We start from the raw sequence: 20259 nt of genomic DNA, 5'->3' as shown, positions 1-20259 counted from the left end.
CATTGCCAAGACAATCCTAAGTCAAAAGAACAAAGCTGGAGGCATCACGCTACCTGACTTCAAACTATACTACAAGGCTACAGTCACCAAAACAGCATGGCACTGGTACCAAAACAGAGATATAGACCAATGGAACAGAACAGAGTCCTCAGAAATAATACCACACATCTACAGCCATCTGATCTTTGACAAACCTGAGAGAAACAAGAAATGGGGAAAGGATTCCCTATTTAATAAATGGTGCTGGGAAAATTGGCTAGCCATAAGTAGAAAGCTGAAACTGGATCCTTTCCTTACTCCTTATGCAAAAATTAATTCAGGATGGATTAGAGACTTAAATGTTAGACCTAATACCATAAAAACCCTAGAGGAAAACCTAGGTAGTACCATTCAGGACATAGGCATGGGCAAAGACTTCATGTCTAAAACACCAAAAGCAACGGCAGCAAAAGCCAAAATTGACAAATGGGATCTCATTAAACTAAAGAGCTTCTGCACAGCAAAAGAAACTACCATCAGAGTGAACAGGCAACCTACAGAATGGGAGAAAATTTTTGCAATCTACTCATCTGACAAAGGGCTAGTATCCAGAACCTACAAAGAACTCAAACAAATTTACAAGAAAAAAAACAAACAACCCCATCAAAAAGTGGACAAAGGATATGAACAGACATTTCTCAAAAGAAGACATTCATACAGCCAACAGACACATGAAAAAATGCTCATCATCACTGGCCATCAGAGAAATGCAAATCAAAACCACAATGAGATACCATCTCACACCAGTTAGAATGGCGATCATTAAAAAGTCAGGAAACAACAGGTGCTGGAGAGGATGTGGAGAAATAGGAACACTTTTACACTGTTGGTGGGATTGTAAACTAGTTCAACCATTATGGAAAACAGTATGGCGATTCCTCAAGGATCTAGAACTAGATGTACCATATGACCCAGCCATCCCATTACTGGGTATATACCCAAAGGATTATAAATCATGCTGCTATAAAGATCTTCTACATATTTTGTTAGACTTATGCCTATTTCATTTTTCAGATGCTAATGTAAATGGCATCATTTTTACTTGTGCATTGTTAGTATACAAGAAAATGTTCAATTTTATTTTTGTATTAACTCTGTATCCGGCAATCCTGCTATAATCACTTATTATAATAGTTCCAAGGGTGTTTTTTTTTTGGTTGATTCTTTCAGATTTTCTACATAGATAATCATGTGATCTGTGAGAAAAAGGCAGTTTTATTTCTTCCTTCCCAATCTGTACACTTTTTATTTCCTTTTCTTGTCTTATTGCATTAGTTAGGACTTTTGAATATGATCCTGAAAAGCAGTGGTGAGGAGGGACATCCCTGCCTATCCCTGACCTCAGGGAGAAGCTTTGAGTTTCTCATCATTAAGTGTGATGGCAGCTGTAGATTTTTTGGTAGATATTCTGTATCAAGTTGATGAAGTCCCCCTACCTCTATTCCTACTTAAGAGTTTTTTTTTTTTTTTTTTTTTTAAATCATGAGTAGGTGTTGGATTTTGTAAAAATGTTGTTTTTGTATCTTTTACTATTATACATTTTTTTCTTTTTTAGCCTATTGATGTGCCAGTTATATTAATTGATTTTTGAATGTTGAACAAGAATTGCATACCTAGGATAAATTCCACTTGATTGTGGTGTATAATTTTCTTTTTGTACATTGTTGGATTAATTTGGTAATATTTGTTGAGAATTTTTGTATCCATGTTCATGAGATACTGATCTGTAGTTTTACTGTCCTTGGCTGATTTGGGTATTTGTATAATGTTGCCCCACAGAATGTGTTAGAAAGTATTCCCTTCAGTTTGTATTTCCTGAAAGAGATTGTTGAGAATTGGTATAATTTCTTCCTTAAAATGTTTAATGGAGTTTTCCAGTGAATCAATCTGGGCTTGGTGTTCTCTGTTTTGAAAGGTTATTAATTATTAATTCACTATATTTAGTAGCTATGGGCCTATTCAGATTTTCTATTTCTTCTTGTGTGAGTTTTGGCGGCTTATGTCTCTCAAGCTTGTGTCTTTGAAGGGATTGGTCCATTTAATCTACGTTATCAAATTTGTGAGCATAGAGTTGTTCACAGCAATCCATTGTCTTTTTTTTTTTTTTTTTTTTTTTTTAATCCTGAGATGGAGTCTTGCTCTGTCACCCAGGCTGGAGTGCAGTGGCATGATCTCAGCTCACTGCCACCTCTACCTCCTGGGTTCAAATGATTCTCCTGTCTCAGCCTCCTGAGTAGCTGGGATTACAGGCACACGCCACCACAGCCAGCTAATTTTTGTATTTTTAGTAGAGATGGGGCTTCACCATGTTGGCCAGACTGGTCTCGAACTCCTGACCTTGTGATCCACCTGCCTTGGACTCCCAAAGTGTTGGGATTACAGGCTTGAGCCACCATGCCCAGCCTCCTTTGTCCATTTAATGTCCATGGGATCTATAGTGTTATCTCCTCTTTCATTTCTGGTATTATAATTTGGTAGATTTTTTCTTAGCCTGGCTAGAGTTTATTAATTTTATTTATTTATTCAAAGAACCTGCTTTTGGTTTCATTGGTCTTCTCTATGGATTTCCTGTTTTCACACGTTGATTTCTGCTCTAATTTTTATTTTTCTTCTGCTTATTTTGGATTTAATTTGCCCTTTTTTTCATCAGTTTCCTCAGGTGAAAGCTTAGATTAATGATTTTAGATGTTTGTTCTAATATATATATAAATATATAAAGTGTTATAAATTTTCATCTAAGTACTATTTTGCAGCATCACACAAATTTTGATGTTTGTTTTCATTTTCATTTACTTGAAAATATTTTAAAATTTTCATCAATTTTTTTCTTTGACCCATGTGCTATTTCAAAGTGATTTTTAAGTTTCCAAGTATTTGAGGATTTTCTATTCTTTTTGTGAAAGAAAGAAAGAAAAAAAGCCAGACTTTGTATGCTTTCTCTTCTTTGAAATTTGTTAAAGTGTGTTTTATGGCCAAATGTGGTCTGCCTTGGTGAATGTTCTAGGTGAGCTTGAGAGGAATGTATAATCTACTGTTGTAGGCTGTGTAGTCTATAGATGTCAATTATATTACGTGACTGATGGTGTTGTTGAGTTCAACTATGTCTTTAATGATTTTCTACCTGCTCTCTTTGTCCATTTATCATACAGAAGTGTTGAAGCCTCCAACTCTAATAATGAAGTCATCTGTTCCTTCTTGCAGTTCTATCAGTTTTTGCCTCATATATTTTGGTTCTGTTTTTAAGCACATACACATTAAAAATTGTTATGTCTTCTTGGAGTACTGACTTTATCATTGTGTAATGTTCCCCTCTGTCTCTGATAACTTTCTTTGCTTTGAAGTTTGCTCTGCCTGAAATGAAATTAGCTACTCCCTCTTTCTTTTGATTAGTGTTAGCATGGTGTATCTTTTTCCATCCCTTTACATTTAATCTATATGTGTCTTTATGTTTAAAGTGGGTTTCTTGTAGACAACGTATAGTTATCTTGTTTTATGATCCACTGTGACAATCTCTTTTAGTTGGTGCCTTTAGACCAATGATGTTTGGGGTGATTACTGACATAAATAAATATTTACCATTTTTGTTACTGTTTCCTATTTGTTGTCTTTTTTCTTTGTTCCTGTTTTTCTCTTGCACTCTTTTTCTGCCCCTTGTAGGTTTCTTGTTTGTTTGTTTATTTTGTTATGTTGCCCAGGCTGTTCTCAAACTCTTGAGCCTGAAGCAATCCTCCTGCCTCAGCCTCCTGAGTAGCTGGGATTATAGGTCTGTGCCACTGTGTACAGCTCTGCCCTTTATAGTTTTAATTGAGAATATTATTTCATTTCTCTCTCCTTTTTTAGCATATTAGTTACACTTCTTCACTTTTTTTTTAGTGGTTGACCCTTGAGTTTGCAATACACATTTACAACTAATCCAGGTCCATTTTCAAATAACACTATATTATTTCATGGGTAGAACACATACCTCACAATAACACAATAATTCTAATCCCTCACTCCCATTTCTTGTATCTTGCTATCATTCATTTCACTTACATATAGCTTACATAAGTGTGTTTGTGTGTGTATGTATATATATATCTTCAAATACATTGTTGCTATTATTTTTTGAACTTGTTAGATCAAATAAGAAAAATAAAAGTTTTTATTCTATCTTTACTTATTAATTATCTGATGCTCTTCCTTTCTTTACACAAATCTGAGTTTCTGATATATAATTTTCCTTTTCTGAAGAACTTCCTTTAACACTTCTTCCAAGGCAGGTCTACTGGCAACAAATTCCCTCGATTTTTGTCTGATAAATTTTTTTTTTTTTCTCCTTCATTTTTAAAGGATAATTTTCCAAGATATAGAATTCTAGGTTGGTGGATTTTTTTTCTCTCAATGCTTTAAACATTTTACTTCACACTCTTCTTGCTTGTATGGTTTCTGAAGAGAAGCTGGATGTAATGGATATCTTTGCTATCTATAGGTTTTCCCTTTGGCTTCTTCCAAGATTTTTGTCTTTAATTTTGCTTTTCTCAAGTTTAAATATGACATGCCTAGGTGTCTGTATTTTATATCTGGTATTTATTCTTCTTTAACCTCCTTGGGTCTGTGGCTTGGTGTCTGATATTAACTAGGGGACATTCTCAGTCATCATTGCTTCAAATACTGCTTATATTCCTTTTGTTCTCCTTCTGGTATTCTCATTAAGTGTATTTACAACTTTTGTAGTTGTCTCACCACTCTGGACTATTCTATTTTTATACATCTTTTTTTTCTATTTGTGTTTTGTTTTCAAAAGTTTCTAATGTCATATCCTGAAGTTCAGAGATTCCTTCCTCATCTGTGCCCAGTCTACTAATGAACCTATGAAAGGGAAACTTCATTTCTGTTGGTGTTTTGATATCTAACATTTAAAAAATTCTTTTTTTAGAATTTCAATTTCTTTGCTTTACATTACTCATCTTTCTTGCATGTTGTCTTCTTTTTATTTTAAAGCTGTTATTAATCATAGTTTTAAAAAAATTCCTTGTCTGATAATTCTCACATCATAGCCATCTATGACTGGTTTCATGCTTGTTCAGTCTTTTCAAACTGTGTTGTTTGCCTTTTAGTGTGCTTTGTAATTTTTTTGTTGAAAGGTAGACATGATGCACTGGGTAAAAGGAACTGTGGTAGATGGACCTTTAGTTAATATGGTGGTGAGGTATGGGAGAAGGGGAAGTGTTCTGTAGTCCTGTGATTAGGTCTCAGTTGTTTTTTAGCCTGTGTGCCTGGACTGTAAACTTCACTAGTGCTTCTCAGTCCTACTTCCCCCTTAGGTGGGGCAGGATGGCTACAGGGGACTGGAGGTGGGTATTTCCCTTCCTCCAGGTAGACTGGGCTCTGATAAAAGCCCTCAGGTTAGGCTCTGGTAAGTTAATCTCATGAGGATAGGCCCTAGTAAGAACAGAATGGTTGGCCGGGCGCGGTGGCTCACGCCTGTAATCCCTGCACTTTGGGAGGCTGAGGCGAGCGGATCACGAGGTCAGGAGATGGAGACCATCCTGGCTAACACGGTGAAACCCCGTCTCTACTAAAATACAAAATATTAGCCGGGCGCGGTGGCGGGCGCCTGTAGTCCCAGCTACTCGGGAGGCTGAGGCAGGAGAATGGCGCGAACCCGGGAGGCGGAGCTTGCAGTGAGCCAAGATGGTGCCACTGCACTCCAGCCTGGGGGACAGAGTGAAGACTCCGCCTCTAAAAAAAAAAAAAAAAAAAAAAAAAAAAAAAAAAAAAAAAGAACAGAATAGTTTGGCATATTTCAAAATGGATTCCTTTCCCTTCCCCTTGCCAAAAGCACAAGGTGATTTTTCTCCAGTATTTACTGTGAGGACTTGATAGAGACCCTGGAAACAATAAAACATAAAAATGTACACCTCTACCCTCTACCCCACTCCATGACTAAGTCTTCCTGGATTTTTTAACTGTCAGATTTTTTCCACACTGAGCCTCCGGCAATTTGTCAGTTTAGAGCTTACGTTTTCTTACCCCAGCACTGGTTCCTGCAGAAGTTTCTGGTTGTGGGTTTTTGCTCTGGTGAGTGGTGATGCTCTATATTCACCTGACCATTTTTGGAGCAGCATTTAGCCCTGTGATCTCACTTCTCTGACAAGTCTAAGAGGAGTAGTTGTCTTTCTGGTTTGTTCAGCTTCTTCCTTGTTTTTCTGTTTTATTTTTTAATTCCATTATTTTCTTTTTTTTTCTTTTCTTTTCTTTTTTTTTTTTTTTGAGACGGAGTCTCGCTCTGTCGCCCAGGCTGGAGTGCAGTGGCCGGATCTCAGCTCACTGCAAGCTCCGCCTCCCGGGTTCACGCCATTCTCCTGCCTCAGCCTCCCGAGTAGCTGGGACTACAGGCGCCCGCCACCTCGCCCGGCTAGTTTTTTGTATTTTTTAGTAGAGAGGGGGTTTCACCGTGTTAGCCAGGATGGTCTCGATCTCCTGACCTCGTGATCCGCCCGTCTCGGCCTCCCAAAGTGCTGGGATTTTCTTTGTTGCAAGGTAAAGGAAGCACCCGATGAGGCCGAAATGGTGTTCACCGCACATTGCAGAGCAACGGTGGCCTTCCAGGCGAGCGGAGACTCCTGGCGGGAGCAGAAGGAGAAGCGAGCAACCATGATGGTGGGAATTCTGATTGGCGTGTTTGTGCTGTGCTGGATCCCCTTCTTCCTGGCGGAGCTCATCAGTCCACTCTGTGCCTGCAGCCTGCCCTCCATTTGGAAAAGCATATTTCTGTGGCTTGGCTACTCCAATTCTTTCTTCAACCCCCTGATTTACACAGCTTTTAACAGGAACTACAACAATGCCTTCAAGAGCCTCTTTACTAAGCAGAGATGAACACAGGGATTAGAGAGACGTGGGTAGATTGTAAGGAGGAAGGAAACTTGGACTTTTTCATCAGTGATCTGAGATCCTTCCCTCCACAGCTGAGTGCTAATGCTGTCTTGAGAGTTATACCATTGGACTTGGACTGTAGAAGCAGCAGCGCCAAGGCTCTCAAGAAAGACAGCATAGGTCTGGCAGATGTTGTAACTATGCCTTCTTCCCATGTGCATGGCAGACATTGCCAATTGGTCATGGCTTGGCTCCCCACTGAGCAGGAACCTGGTCTCAGAATCCTTTCCAGGACAGCACTCTAGGCAGCTACTGTTGATTATTTAAAATTAACGCAAGAGTTGAAGCTGATTTGCTTTTCTTTTGTCAATAGTATATTCCTCAGAGGGCTATTCTCAGCACATGGCCCCAGTGGTGTGTTTGGTGGCCCACTCAGAAGACTTTCTCCTTTGTGGAAGAGCCCTCTCTACCTCTTTTATTCACCTTACTTAGCTTATCTTCCCCAGGCTCTTACGCTTCCCCAACAGGATAGTGTATGCCAATTTGTGAGAAGATGAGGATCCCTGAAGTTTTGCTTTAAAAAAAAGATGTTCAGTGCAAACCATACCTACTGCATCAGGCTCTCAAAGAAGAGGTCTGGTAATCCATCTCTTCAGTTGTCTAGATGACTTTCTTATCATCAGTGAGAGATACTTCTGGATATTCAGGTTGCTCTTTAGGCCAACTAAATTGGTATTTCTGGGAGGTGAAACCCCAGGCAACAGTGTTTTTTAAAGCTTGCCAGGTAATTCATTTCTAGACTCAGAATCATTCTTATGGTGGACACATACCTGCATATGACACCGAGATAGGAAAAATGATGCCTATTGTAGGATTCAAAACCAACAACCCCTCACCCCCACCCAAAACTGCCATAGTGACTCATGGCCTTCCAGAAAATGTTAAATGTGGCCCAGATGTATAGGAATCCAAGGCATGGACTACATCATCTTGGTCCCAGTTTACCTCATTTTGGAGGCAGAATAGCTGCCTATTGATTAGGCTTTTTAATTTGTACAAAGGATCTGCTCCACCAGTGGTTCATTTCATATCTGAGTTATACAGATATTCTTCACCCTTACGCTAAATCGTACCAGTATTTTAAGGTTTATTAGAGAATACAGGTCCATAGTTCCTTTTCCAAAGTCTTTGGGACCAGATGTGTTTCAGAATCCAGAATTATTTTTTTGGGTTTTAGAAAGGCATATATAGTATATAAACATTTATGGTATAGTCCATACATTAGAAAACACTCCTGACTGGGTCTAGGACAGCAGCATGTAATCAATAATTGAGTATTTCTGCAGTAAGATGTATGAATATATACATTGTGAGAAAAGGACTAGAAATAGCCTCATATTAGTGCAGGTCATTTGAGTCAGATCAGTTGTGTTGTAAAATGAGTTACAAACACTTGTTTTCTCAACAATTTGTATTTTTGCAATTGTGGATCGTGCACCAGTATAACCTCAAGCCATATACAGTTCCAGTTCTCATAGGTACCAACCCTGTTAAATGAGGGAATTCTGAAGAGTCTGGGAAGAATACATGGTCCAACCATTCCATTGTTGCTAGAGACTGGGCATCAGGAAGGTAATTAGTGTGGTACCCTGGACAGCCTTCTTGGAGTTGTGTTTTGGAATTCTGTTCTTTTTCATTGGAAGATACAGGAAATATTCTTATAAAACTCATCAGTGCATTTCATATAAGGATGCAGTTAATCATCCTATTACATTCTTTGTGAAGTCATGTTTTCTTTTCATGACAATGAGGATTATTAATTGACCGTGTTTCCATTTTCATTTTGATGAGGAAGAAGCACAGAACCAAATTGTTGGCTTAACTCTGGAATTTATATAAAACCCAGTAGCCTACTTATTTGTGTATAATGTTTCCAGCCAGTCTATAATTCCAATTTTAGATTTCCCTATCCTAGTGTTTTATGTTCAGTTTATAGTTTACTGTTGTTCTGCTTGTTTCCTACAAGCCACCTCATATCTCGTGAATTAAGGCAGGGAAGAAATTAATAAGCAGGTGACTGACAACCTGGAGGAGGTGGAACAGGTATGTAGTTACCAAATGATACACTCAGTCATCCATCATTGTTGTCTTTTAAGAGTCAGAGCTCAATCTTGGGTCTACTGAGAATCTTCCCTCATTGACTGAAGGATAATAGGGGGTATTAATAATCTCCCCATCTCTCCCTTCATAAAATGCACATTCGGGAATAAATTTTAAAAGTACTGTTTATTGAGCACCCATCATGCATAGCTGTTGTACTTGGTTTTAAATACAAATGATCACTCACTCCTCCATTCACTCTATAAGGTAAATATAGTCCTCACTAACTATATTCTAAAAGGGTGAGTAGCTTGCCCATGGTCACAGAGTGAATACATAGCAGACAGGTATTTGGACTCAAGTCTGCCTATTTCCAAACATGAGAAAGATGAAAGGAACCTAACAGAAACCTGACTAGACTCCATGTTTCAACTGTGGCTTGCATTTTGCAGCATGAGATCCACATGAGCCTTTGCAGACTACACCTGATATAGTGAATCCTCTTGCATTATTCTAGTTGGATTCCAGGAATAAGGTTTCAAGGAGAGTCTGGGTGTGGTTGGGTAGGCACCTGTAGAATTTTTTGGTTTACTCTTGCTATTGGATAGTGTGCGTTTATTGTTTATTTGGCAGGGGCTTTGACTTAACGTACTCTCATTATGGAAGCATCCCGGGCAGAAGGAATCACATTTATGTTTAGATTTCCTTAACAGAAAACTATTTGCTTGCCAATTTGGTGGCAACTTCTGCTGGACATTTTAGACTTCAAACTTTTCTTCAGTTAGTAAGCCTTCTTCAACTGCTCACAATAATTATAAAATGTTGAATTCCTGAAACGGATTAGTTGATGATTGACTTTATGCAATCATCATAAATTGACTTATGATGACTTATGATTGACTTATGATTCCTTTTAATTCAGAGTATATGAAATGGAATTCTAGTGACAAAAACACATCTGATTTCCAATTAACATTCTAGGAACATCCTTGGTAAGTGTAATGTCTCTGTTCTCCCTCCATCCCCTTTGCCTATAGAACATAACTAAGATGGAGTTGGGAGGCTGTTAGAGGAATTCATCTCTCCCCTGTGTGGATTTATTTTCTTTCTTTCTTTCCTTTATTTATTTATTTATTTTTTTGAAACAGAGTCTCGCTCTGTCGCCCAGGCTGCAGTGCAGTGGCGCGATCTGGGCTCACTGCAAGCTCCGCCTCCTGGGTTCACGCCATTCTCCTGCCTCAGCCTCCCCAGTAGCTGGGACTACAGGCACCCGCCTCCATGCCCGGCTAATTTTTTTTTGTTTTTAGTAGAGGCAGCGTTTACACCGTGTTCGCCAGGATGGTCCTGATCTCCTGACCTCATGATCCGCCCTCCTCGCCCTCCCAAAGTGCTGAGATTACAGGTTTGAGCCACTGCGCCCGGCCATGTGTGGATTTATTTTCTAAGTTATCACTAAGGTGTCACAATTTAATTGCACAAAGTTCCAGGTCTGTAGGATGGATGTGGCTAATGGAAGAGCTTTATTAATTTGGTCATCTATAACACATGAAGTATGCTACTTTTCTCCCTTTGAATATGGCCTCCATGTTTCTTCAAGCATATCTGAGGGATTTTTTTTTTTTTTAACTTTTTTGGTGTAGAAACAGGATCTTCCTATGTTGCCCAGGCTGGTCTTGAACTCCTGGCCTCAAGCAGTCCTCACACTTTGGCTTCTCAAAGTGCTGGGATTATAGGCATGAGCTACCGTGCCTGGCCTTGTCTGAGCGAACTTGGATTCTTACAATGGCTGTGCTCTGTGAGCGTCTATTCCACATGTAGGTCCCATTCCCAGAAGGCTGCTCTTCTGGCCCCTCACCTGAGTGGTGTGGAGAGGTATCTTTTCAACTCCAGGTCACAACCTATCATAAAACCAGTTTGGGGTTTGCTCAATCAGCTGCATTCTCAATAGTCGTGTGCAATTACTATGAAGTCTCGGTGGTACACAGCAAATCTTTATTTCTTGCTTATATGCCTGAGTTGGCTGGGATTTCACTGATCTAAGGCAGGGCTCTTCTGGGCTTGGTTTCAAGCTGCAGGTTGTGTCTAGGCCTGCTCTATTTGTCCTTCATCCTGTCCTTGGGCCAACAGGGTACTTCTCAAGAGAGAAGGGCAAGAAGGTAAACCCATCTGTGCAAGCATACTTTCAAAACTTGTATCAAGTCAGCTAACAACCCATAGGACAAACAAAAGCCCAAAGTCAAGGGGAAGTACATTTCACCTGCCATAAAAAGGCATCTGCTACGACGGGATGATGGAAAGCAGCACTTCAATGCTCAGCATTTTCAAAACAGGAAAAAAAAATCAGAGTGTTGTATTAAAAGGGGAAGTATTATCTCATAAAACTTTCATTTTAGTTATATTTAAATCTGGAGTATGCCCTGTATGCCCTGCCCTCCCCATAGTCAACACAGCCTCCAGAGGGATCCTTTTTTTTTTTTTTTTTTTGACAGTCTTACTCTGTCGCCCAGGCCGGAGTGTAGTGGCGTGATCATGCCTCTCTGCAGCCTTGACTTCCCAGGCTCAACCCATCCTCCCACCTCTGCCTCCTGAGTAGCTTGGACTACAGTTGTGCTCCACCACGCCTGGCTAATTTTTTGTATTTTTAGTAAAGATGGGGTTTTGCCATATTGCCCAGGCTAGTCTTGAACTCCTGGGCTCAAGCGATCTCCCCTTCTCGGCCTCCCAAAGTACTGGGATTACAGGCATGAGCCACCGCACTCAGTGTAGGGATGCCTATTAAAATGAAGAGATTGGTTGGGCACGGTGGCTCACGCCTATAATCCCAGCACTTTGGGAGGCTGAGGCGGATGGATCAGCTGAGGTCAGGAGTTTGAGACCAGCCTGACCAATGTGGAGAAACCCCATCTCTACTAAAAATATAAAAGTAGCCAGGTGTGGTGGCACATGCCTGTAATCCCAGCTACTCGGGAGGCTGAGGCAGGAGAATTGCTTGAACCAGGAGGTGGAGGTTGTGGTGAGCCAAGATTGTGCCATTGCACTCCAGCCTGGGCAACGAGAGCGAAACACCATCTCAGAACAAACAAAAAAATGAACCCAGATCGCATTGATTTCCTTCTCCAAAACCCTCCAGTGGCTCCCCACACAGTTCCCCTTCATGTTCCTCAAACTCACCTGCTAGGTATGCTCCTACCTGAGGGCCTTTACACTTGCTATCCCCTGTGCCTGGAATGTTCTTTACACAGGTATCTATGTACTCATTCCCTCACTAGTCAGTGAGTGAGGCCTTCCTTCACTTCTCAATATAAAATTGCAACCGCCACCAAGCCAGACACTCCTGATACTCTTCCTTGCTTTAATCAGCACATTGCAGCACCACATGCTAATATTTACATAGTTATCTGGTTCGTATGTTTTTTCCGCTGGAGGGTAGCTCCAAGAAGGCAGGTTCTTTTGTCTGCTTTTTTTACTGCTATATTCTCAGGGCCTGACACATAGAAGAAACTCAAGTATTTGTTGGTCGAATGCACAAGCTAACAGAGGTTCATTTTTCTCATGGAACAAGAATATGGAAGCAGGTGGGCCGCAGCGTGGCTGAGAGGCTTGTCATGCGTTCGGAGAGCCAGGCTCTTTCCACCTTTTCCCTCTGCCAACCTCAGTGCGTTGGGATGTCTCTTTTCATGGTCTCAAGATGGGTAAAATCTTTCCAAGAAGTTCAGCAGTCTCCCCTAAACTGGCCATAACTGGCTTAGACATCCATCCGCAAACCATCCGCAAACCATCTGCAAACCAGCAGTTGGCCAACAGAAGTAAGATTCCCGACTGGAACGGCTGTCATGTTCCTCTCCTGGGGCTGACACACAGCCACCTCGGAGCTGGACAAAACCAGAGTTGTGTTGGTTTTTAAAAGAAGGCAGGGGTGGAGAAGGATCACCCACAGCAGGTTTCCACACAAGACGGGCACGGCTTCGGGAGGATGTTAACAGCCCCCCTGGAATCATGACTCAGAGGTATGCCTATCTTTTGTGCTCCAAAAGTCAGAGGACCAGGGTTGCACTGTGATGTTTGTGAGATGGAGGGAACCCTGCAGCAGCCCATCTGTCCCAGGGATTAGTCATGTCACCATCCATTTCCCCGTCCCCATCCCTCCCTCTGCTGACCCAACATGCTCCCAGAGTGTGAGGAGAGCCAGCCCCTGCTTCGCTGCCCCATTCTGTTCTACCGGAAAAGGACACCCCCCTTTGCATGGCCCACTGCCTCAAGACCCAAGAAAGAGTCTCACTACTTTTGAATCAAAGGCTTTATCTTTAAGAAAGCAGATTTAGTGAATCAGAATTTTCTTCCATTTTGGTTCTATTATTTTAAGAAAAGTAAACCAAATTAAAAATTAAAAACTATTTTTTTAATAGATAATACATGTACATGGTACAAAATTCAAAAGGTACAAAAGGTGTACATTGAAAAGTCATTCCCACCCCTCTTCCCAGAGGCAATCAGGCTGCTGGATTGCTGGGTATCCTCCCAGAGAAATCCTAGGCGTATGCAGGCAGACATATGATATACATGTGTATATGTCTGTGTGAAAACATACGCACACACATACATCTACACATTTTTCTCCATTCCAAACATTAAGATACCATGGGCTTCTTTTTTCCCCCACTTAATCATGCATCTTGGGGACCATTCTATGGTAGTACACACACACAGGATCCACTGTTTTAAGTTTCTGCAAACTATTCCATTGTTTAAGCTGGTCATAATGTATTTAAGCATTCCCCTATACTGGTGGCACTCTCCAACTTTTTGTTATTACAGTGTTTCAACAAAAACCCTTGTACACAGGTACAATTCTTAGTTCAAAAAGCTGATGCATTTGCACTTCTGACAGACACTGTCTGGCTGTCCCCCATGGAGTGCCTACGTGTCACACTCCTGCCACCACTGTATCTAGTGCTGCCACCCACAGCCTTGCACTGTGCTCCCACTTCCTGGTTCACATGGCTGAGACCTTTCTACCCATCAAGTTACCTTTAGATTCATGACACATTTTGAGCCGAAACATACCTTATCTCTAACATTACTGTAGTTCTTCCCTCTCTTTTTCCCTTCTTGGGGAATTAAAAAAAAAAAAAATCTGTAAAAGGCAATTCCTTTGAAAGATTCAAAAGCTCTGACACCTTGTTTCATCTCAAACTTCAAGGTTACTGTATAACACACTCTAAGACCCTCTAAAGTTGTGAAAACTGTTTACCTGTCCTCAAACTAAGCATCAAGTAGAGGAGAGGTTCAATCTAAATTTTGCTAATAGAGATGCAAAGTTGCCATGTGGAAAAGCCATTTTATCCAACCGGAACTTCCCAGTCAGTCATCTACCCTGAGCTAGATGCTGGGGAGACTGTAGTAAGACAGGCCCTTCCTTTTGTTGCCCAGGGCCAGGCCCGGTGGCCCTGGGCAGGCATGAGTTCGGCACATTTGGGGGACGGATGTAAGGCTGGTGTGGAGCATCCACGGTATTCCCCGTGTTGTCAAGTATGCTGTAGATCGGGCACCAAATCCTCCAGGAGTTTTGCACATTTATTGTGAGAAGTGGGAATACTACTATAGCACTACCTTTTACAATGCATCTTCAGCCTGTCATAGAAGGAATGCCCTGGACTTCATGAAAAGGATCAAGAGAGGGCGTGGGGGATTCTGAAGATGCACGGAACAAGGCACTTTCCTTGGGAATCCCAACCACGGGGACAGACGATGGCACCCATCCTATGGGGCACTTTGTTGTACTGTTCTGCATTAAGATGTTCTTTTACCTTGAGGCCAACACCAGCCATGAGTAAATCATAAAGTGCTTCCTTAAAGTGTTCTTCCTCAGTGCATGTGTCAACTCAGCATCTGCACTTCAGAGCAAGGGGTCAGGCTCAAAGTAACTGTGCTACTGTTAGATGCCTACCTCCCCTTTAGGGTAATCATCAGTCACCTACAGAGTGGGCGAACAAGACCATCTGAGGCAGCAGAAATATGAGGGCACAGGTTATGGCCAGGGCTCACTGTTCAGAGTACCCTTTCAGGCAGGTCTGCTTCGGTCACTAGAGACGTGACTTGGGCCTGACATCGACATCACAACCCTGATGTCTGAGGTCCCAGGCATGACACTTGGTGAGGTAGTGAAAGGACGGTCTGAAGGCTTCTCCAGCCTCTGCTCAAGGTTTCAGGAGGTCCCAAGGGCTCGGTGTTGTCAGAGAATGCTTCCCATGCCCGGGCCTTCTGGTTGTGCTGACAGACTCAGCGGACACTGGCAGGACCCAGCTATCCTGAAAATATGTAAGGGCTACGAGCTAGAACCATTAAAACGATGAACTTCAGACTCTAACAGAGATACGCTTGACAAACTGGGAATTTGTCCTCTGTTAAAAAACCCCTCAGCGTGACTCTGACGACTGTTTAACACTCTGCATCTCCCTCCAGTGGTGTTAGCTAACCCCAGTCATCCAGTAGAGACAGAGCACAGGTCAAAGATATCAAAATAGCATCTCCCCACGCACCTTGCGATCACCCAATCTTGTCCTGCTCACAACAGCTCTGATTGCGGCTTAAGCAGAGCAGTCCCAGGCACTCCTTAAGAAGCACGTAGTGGGAAGGAGCCCCCAACCCAGAGGCTGGCGGAGACTCCACAGCACTGTGCAGCCTGCCCGCTAGCAACTCCCTGTGCTGACTGAGCAGGGCGCCTGTCCCTCCTGGGGAAACCTGGTTCCTCCTGAAGCGCACATTTTACAAAAGTAACTTAAGGATGTTCTTGCTTCCTTTTAACTCTGGAGAAGCCTGTGGGCTTAGAGCATAATGCCACACTATGTCTAGGCATACAGAGAGCCATAGCCCTGGGAAGACCCCTGCTGGCTCTCCAGGTGGTTTCTGAAATGATCAGGGGCCTTGGGGCATCTCCTTAGCCTGTATGGCTTCACTATAAAGTCATATCCTAATTACTCAGAAGACACTGTCCACACTGAGGGTTGCCTGCAGCAAGTGTGAAATCTGAGCTCAAACTGGCTTCTATAGCCTAATTCAAAGTGTATTCAGGCAACAGAAACTGATTCATCCGTAGTAGGCCCTGTGGATAAAAAAAAAGGGAATAGAGATCTATGGACACCTCTCTATACCAAAACCAAACCAAATGAAACTCCTGTGAAACACAGCTCAAAATAAATGCCTGCACTTTCAAAAAGAATTACTGGCTGCTTTGGATTAATCATGCCGTACTTTCCCCATGAGCACAGAGGTGGACTCCAGTAACCCCAAAATGTCATCTGCCTCCCTACCATCTGTGGACAAATATTCGAATAACTGCCCCAACTGCTCACAAAGTTCAGTTAGCCAGGGGTGGGCCTACAAGCTGCTTAACAAGATAACGCAGATGTTTCCCTGACTGAAATAATTTCAAACGCAGTCAAAATTCTGTCTCCTTCCCCTGCCCTCAAAGTGCCACCTGTTCTTTTGCAATTACTGCTTCAACTTCACCCAGCCCTTCAAAACCCCCACATGACCGCGGCTCAGGGCCCAGCTGAGGCGGAGCTGCACATGGCCCAAGAAGCGCCCTCACGTGGCAGTTTCTATTTGCAAGCTGCTGCTTCCCCCTGGCTCAGGCAGGCCTTGCTGGCCCTGGCACTGAAACCAGTGGCTGTTTTTAATCCAGCACGTGTGTGTGTTTTTGAATCTGTACATGTCGGCCCTGCTTAATCACATCCATTAGGGAACTAAAAATGAACACATTTCTGTGGCTGCTGAATGCTCCAGTTGCTTGACATGTTTAAGCTTTTGTGTCAAGCTTACTGTCCAAACCTGCCACCTAGTATGTTTGCAAGATTTATGCAGAATGGAGCACAAACCTACTGAACATGACTGAGTTACCAGACTCCTGAGGACCAGGGCAGCAGGAGCTCCGTGTCTGATCTGCACTGTTTATTTCCAAGGATTAAAGTCAACCATCAGCTGCCCTTCCAAGGCCCTCCAAAGTCTAGTCTCAGCCCTACTTCCTAGATGGGTCTCTGAAGCCTCCTGAAGAGACCAGTTTATCCCCTCCTTTCCCAATACGCATGCCTTGCACTCCTCTGCATCCTCTTGGGTTTTTAATCATAGCGTATTTTCATTTAAAACAATCTTCCTGCCTGTCAACATCCAATTCTCCCTTTAGATTGGGCCCAAATGCTGCCTCCTCCAGGAAGTTTCCCTGGATCTCTGCAAACCGCACTGCTCTTCCTCCTGACACCCTACTTGCCTTGAGTGCAGGGAACAGTGTCTCTCTCTCTCTCCTGGCTCAGATCATGACCCATCTGCACAGTGTAGCCTCATCGAATGTGCCTTCAATGAGGGGGATGCACAGCCCCTCTGCATGCTGTGACTCAAATGAACATTGGGGCAGGGGAAGGTGTAATTTTTATTGAAGTGTCCTCAGCACAAGGTCTGTTTTCAATTTTCTGAGAAATAAACCTGAGTAACGTATAAAAATGAAAATGATACTGAATTTTCATTCCAGTTGCTGTCACCAAGCCTGCTGGTTGGCACCTGGAGGAGCTGGGAACAAAAGGTACCATGGCAGGTGAAAGGCCCAAGTGACCAACACTACATGGGCTGATCATTTCAGCTACATGCCTTCTGTTTGCTGAAAAACATCTCAGATGGTCCAGTTCTGTGGTCAAGTGTGCTGTGTATCTGCCTCCCTGGGCCACCTGCTGGGTGCCTGTGCAGTAGGAACTCTGTTTTACATGTCTCTGAATCTTCCTCAGTGCTTATTTCTCAGTGGGTGCTCAATTAATACTTGCTAAACAAATGAATTCTTCTTTATTCAGAGTCCACACAAATACAGGTACCTTTGTAAGTGCAATGTTACTGGAGACATAAAAGTTGATCAACAGAGAAAAGTACTGCCGACATTCTTCACAGGATGACGGGTGTTATCCAAGCCACATGTTTACGGTCTGATTCCATCAACAGCAGCCAACAGAGATGAATGGAAGCAAAGAGGAGAAAGAAAACATCCAGGTTGTTGAAACCATTACACCTGCATCTCTCTACTGTCGCTTTCAGAACCATTTCATGATCTTGTAGTTGATACACGGTGCTTAAAAGTAAAATCAATGACATACAACCATGGCTGGGGATGTTCAGGAGGCCTTCGCTTTCACCTTGGACAGCAGCATCTCATTCTTGCGGCCCTCCTGGAGGAGAAGCAGAGTATAGAGAGAGTGGTGACTACATTAGCGCCCATGTGAGGCCAAGATGGTCTCAGTGCCCTTCCCATATCCCTATGGGAGACATCTCCTGGCCAACCCAGTCTCTTGGCATGCTGCCGCCAGCATGGTGAAGCTTCCTGATGACCTATGACATCAACACCAAAATAACTATAATGCTGCTCCATTTCTGGGCTGTCAGACTGAAAACAGGATGAGAGGATAGGCACTGTCATTCCTAAAGACTTCATGAAGTCTATGAAACATCAAGAGGATGGAAGCAGAAAGCACACTTATCTGCCAGTCTTGGCATACTATGGTGAGTGAGTGGGGAAAGGCTTTGGAGACAGCAGCGTAAAAAGAGAGAAAAGGGAGCCCTAGTTTACACAGCAGGCAAAACACGTAGAGTTCTAACAACAGTGAAGGTTAAGAATATTCTTGTCTTTAAGAAACTCAGAAAATAGGATAAAAGATATTCATCAAGAGATAACGGGGCCGGGCGCGGTGGCTCACGCCTGTAATCCCAGCACTTTGGGAGGCCAAGGCGGGTGGATCACGAGGTCAGGAGATCGAGACCATCCTGGCTAACACGGTGAAACCCCGTCTCTACTAAAAATACAAAAAATTAGCCGGGCGTGGTGGCGGGTGCCTGTAGTCCCAACTACTCTGGAGGCTGAGGCAGGAGAATGGCGTGAACCCGGGAGGCGGAGCTTGCAGTGAGCCAAGATCGTGCCACCGCGCTCCAGCCTGGACGCCAGAGGGAGACTTCGTCTCAAAAAAAAAAAAAAAAAAAAAAAAGATAACCCGCCCTTCCTTAAAACCAAGCTGTATGAAATCAATGGCGTGTGCTACAGGTTATCATTGAGGGAGGTCACTGCCCCAACCTCTGCCTGTAGAATCTGACATCCAGTGGCATAAGTCACCTCTGCATCATTTCATGTTCCCTTCTGGGGTCATCTTCAAAAGCTTCTAACTGCGCCTCCTGCCCTCGTTCCACTGGCCTTAGTAGCTCAGGATGCCTCCATCTGCTAGCAAACCTCCAATAACTCCAACCCCATTCTCTGGGCAGGGTCACAAGGAGTCCTGCTTTTAAATTGGGAGATAAAAGTGGTAGCAGAAAGGGCCCGGAGAGGTAGAGCTCACAGGCTTGACAGTGGTCAGGCCTCCAGGGTCCGTGTTTTCCTGGAGGTGCATTTATTGTGGGAGAAAAACTTTCACCCTTGAACCTTCTGCACTCAAAACCCCCATGGTCAATTTTTCCACCTCCCTGGGCCAGGGTCAGGTGCTCTCAGCTCTCTGGAGGTCCTGATCTTTTGGCGGTGTGATGGCAGCATGACCACAACGACCTTGGTTTAGCTAAGGCTAGTGCTGGCTCATCTACAGGATTCAGACATATCTTTCACTCAGGGAACAAGGAAACAGGTGGGTGCTTGCCTTGGTGGTAAGGCTGAAGACTTTGAGGCTGTCAGAAGCAAGGCGCTCTGACACTTTTCAGCACCTTTTTGGGGAGAGAGAGGCAGTTCACGGGGAGGGCGGTGGGGGTGACAGAAATAAGGTGATGCTGGGTCACATGTTATTTTCTTTTAGAAAATAACAAAGTTTTCCTTTTTAAAATGGATTGAGATGTACTTGAGGGAAAAAAGACTCCAGCTTAAAACAAATGGAGGGGAAGAGATGGAAGAAGAGAGAGCTACACTATTATGTTGTTATACTACACTCTCTACTTGTGTATTTTTGAAGATTTCCATAACAAAAATATAAAACGGTAAATAAGTTTAAACTGTCACCCGCCTCACCATTTAAATGAGGCAAAAACCACCCAGAAGCATCCGAACTCTACCGTGGGGAACGGTGTGTGTCACCGCACACTAGGTGATGCTCATACTTGTCGGTAGAGACAGCCTACAATGTCATCTAGTATGTGAGCCTACAGAGTCATAGTCTCCGTCTCTTCAAAGCAAATATAAAAGAGGCGCTTTGGCTGTTTGTTTCTAGAAGAAAAGGGAATGTCTCATCACCTCAGTCTCCTTCCTGCTGAAAACTC

The 20259-nt window shown here is 42.9% G+C and overlaps 2 protein-coding genes across 5 annotated transcripts in view; one reads left to right on the top strand and one right to left on the bottom strand.

The window, feature by feature from the left end:
* LOC105492507 (5-hydroxytryptamine receptor 5B) overlaps positions 1–6900 on the top strand; it is a 41133-nt gene extending 34233 nt beyond the window's left edge. Inside the window, exon 3 of the mRNA XM_011759704.2 lies at positions 6565–6900. Coding sequence (XP_011758006.2) covers positions 6565–6900 — 336 coding nt within the window. The remainder of the gene's footprint in view (positions 1–6564) is intronic.
* A 6474-nt stretch (positions 6901–13374) lies between these two features.
* Positions 13375–20259, bottom strand: part of LOC105492505 (coiled-coil domain containing 93) — a 94332-nt gene continuing 87447 nt past the window's right edge. For all 4 annotated transcript variants that reach the window (XM_011759700.2, XM_011759701.2, XM_011759699.2 and 1 more), the window contains one exon: positions 13375–18203. In XM_011759700.2, coding sequence (XP_011758002.2) covers positions 18150–18203 — 54 coding nt within the window. In that variant the 3' untranslated portion in view covers positions 13375–18149. The remainder of the gene's footprint in view (positions 18204–20259) is intronic.

The sequence above is a fragment of the Macaca nemestrina genome, chromosome 11 (genome assembly GCF_043159975.1).
Source record: "Macaca nemestrina isolate mMacNem1 chromosome 11, mMacNem.hap1, whole genome shotgun sequence".
Taxonomy (NCBI): Eukaryota; Metazoa; Chordata; class Mammalia; order Primates; family Cercopithecidae; genus Macaca; species Macaca nemestrina.
This window is presented reverse-complemented; position numbering and strand designations above follow the sequence as displayed.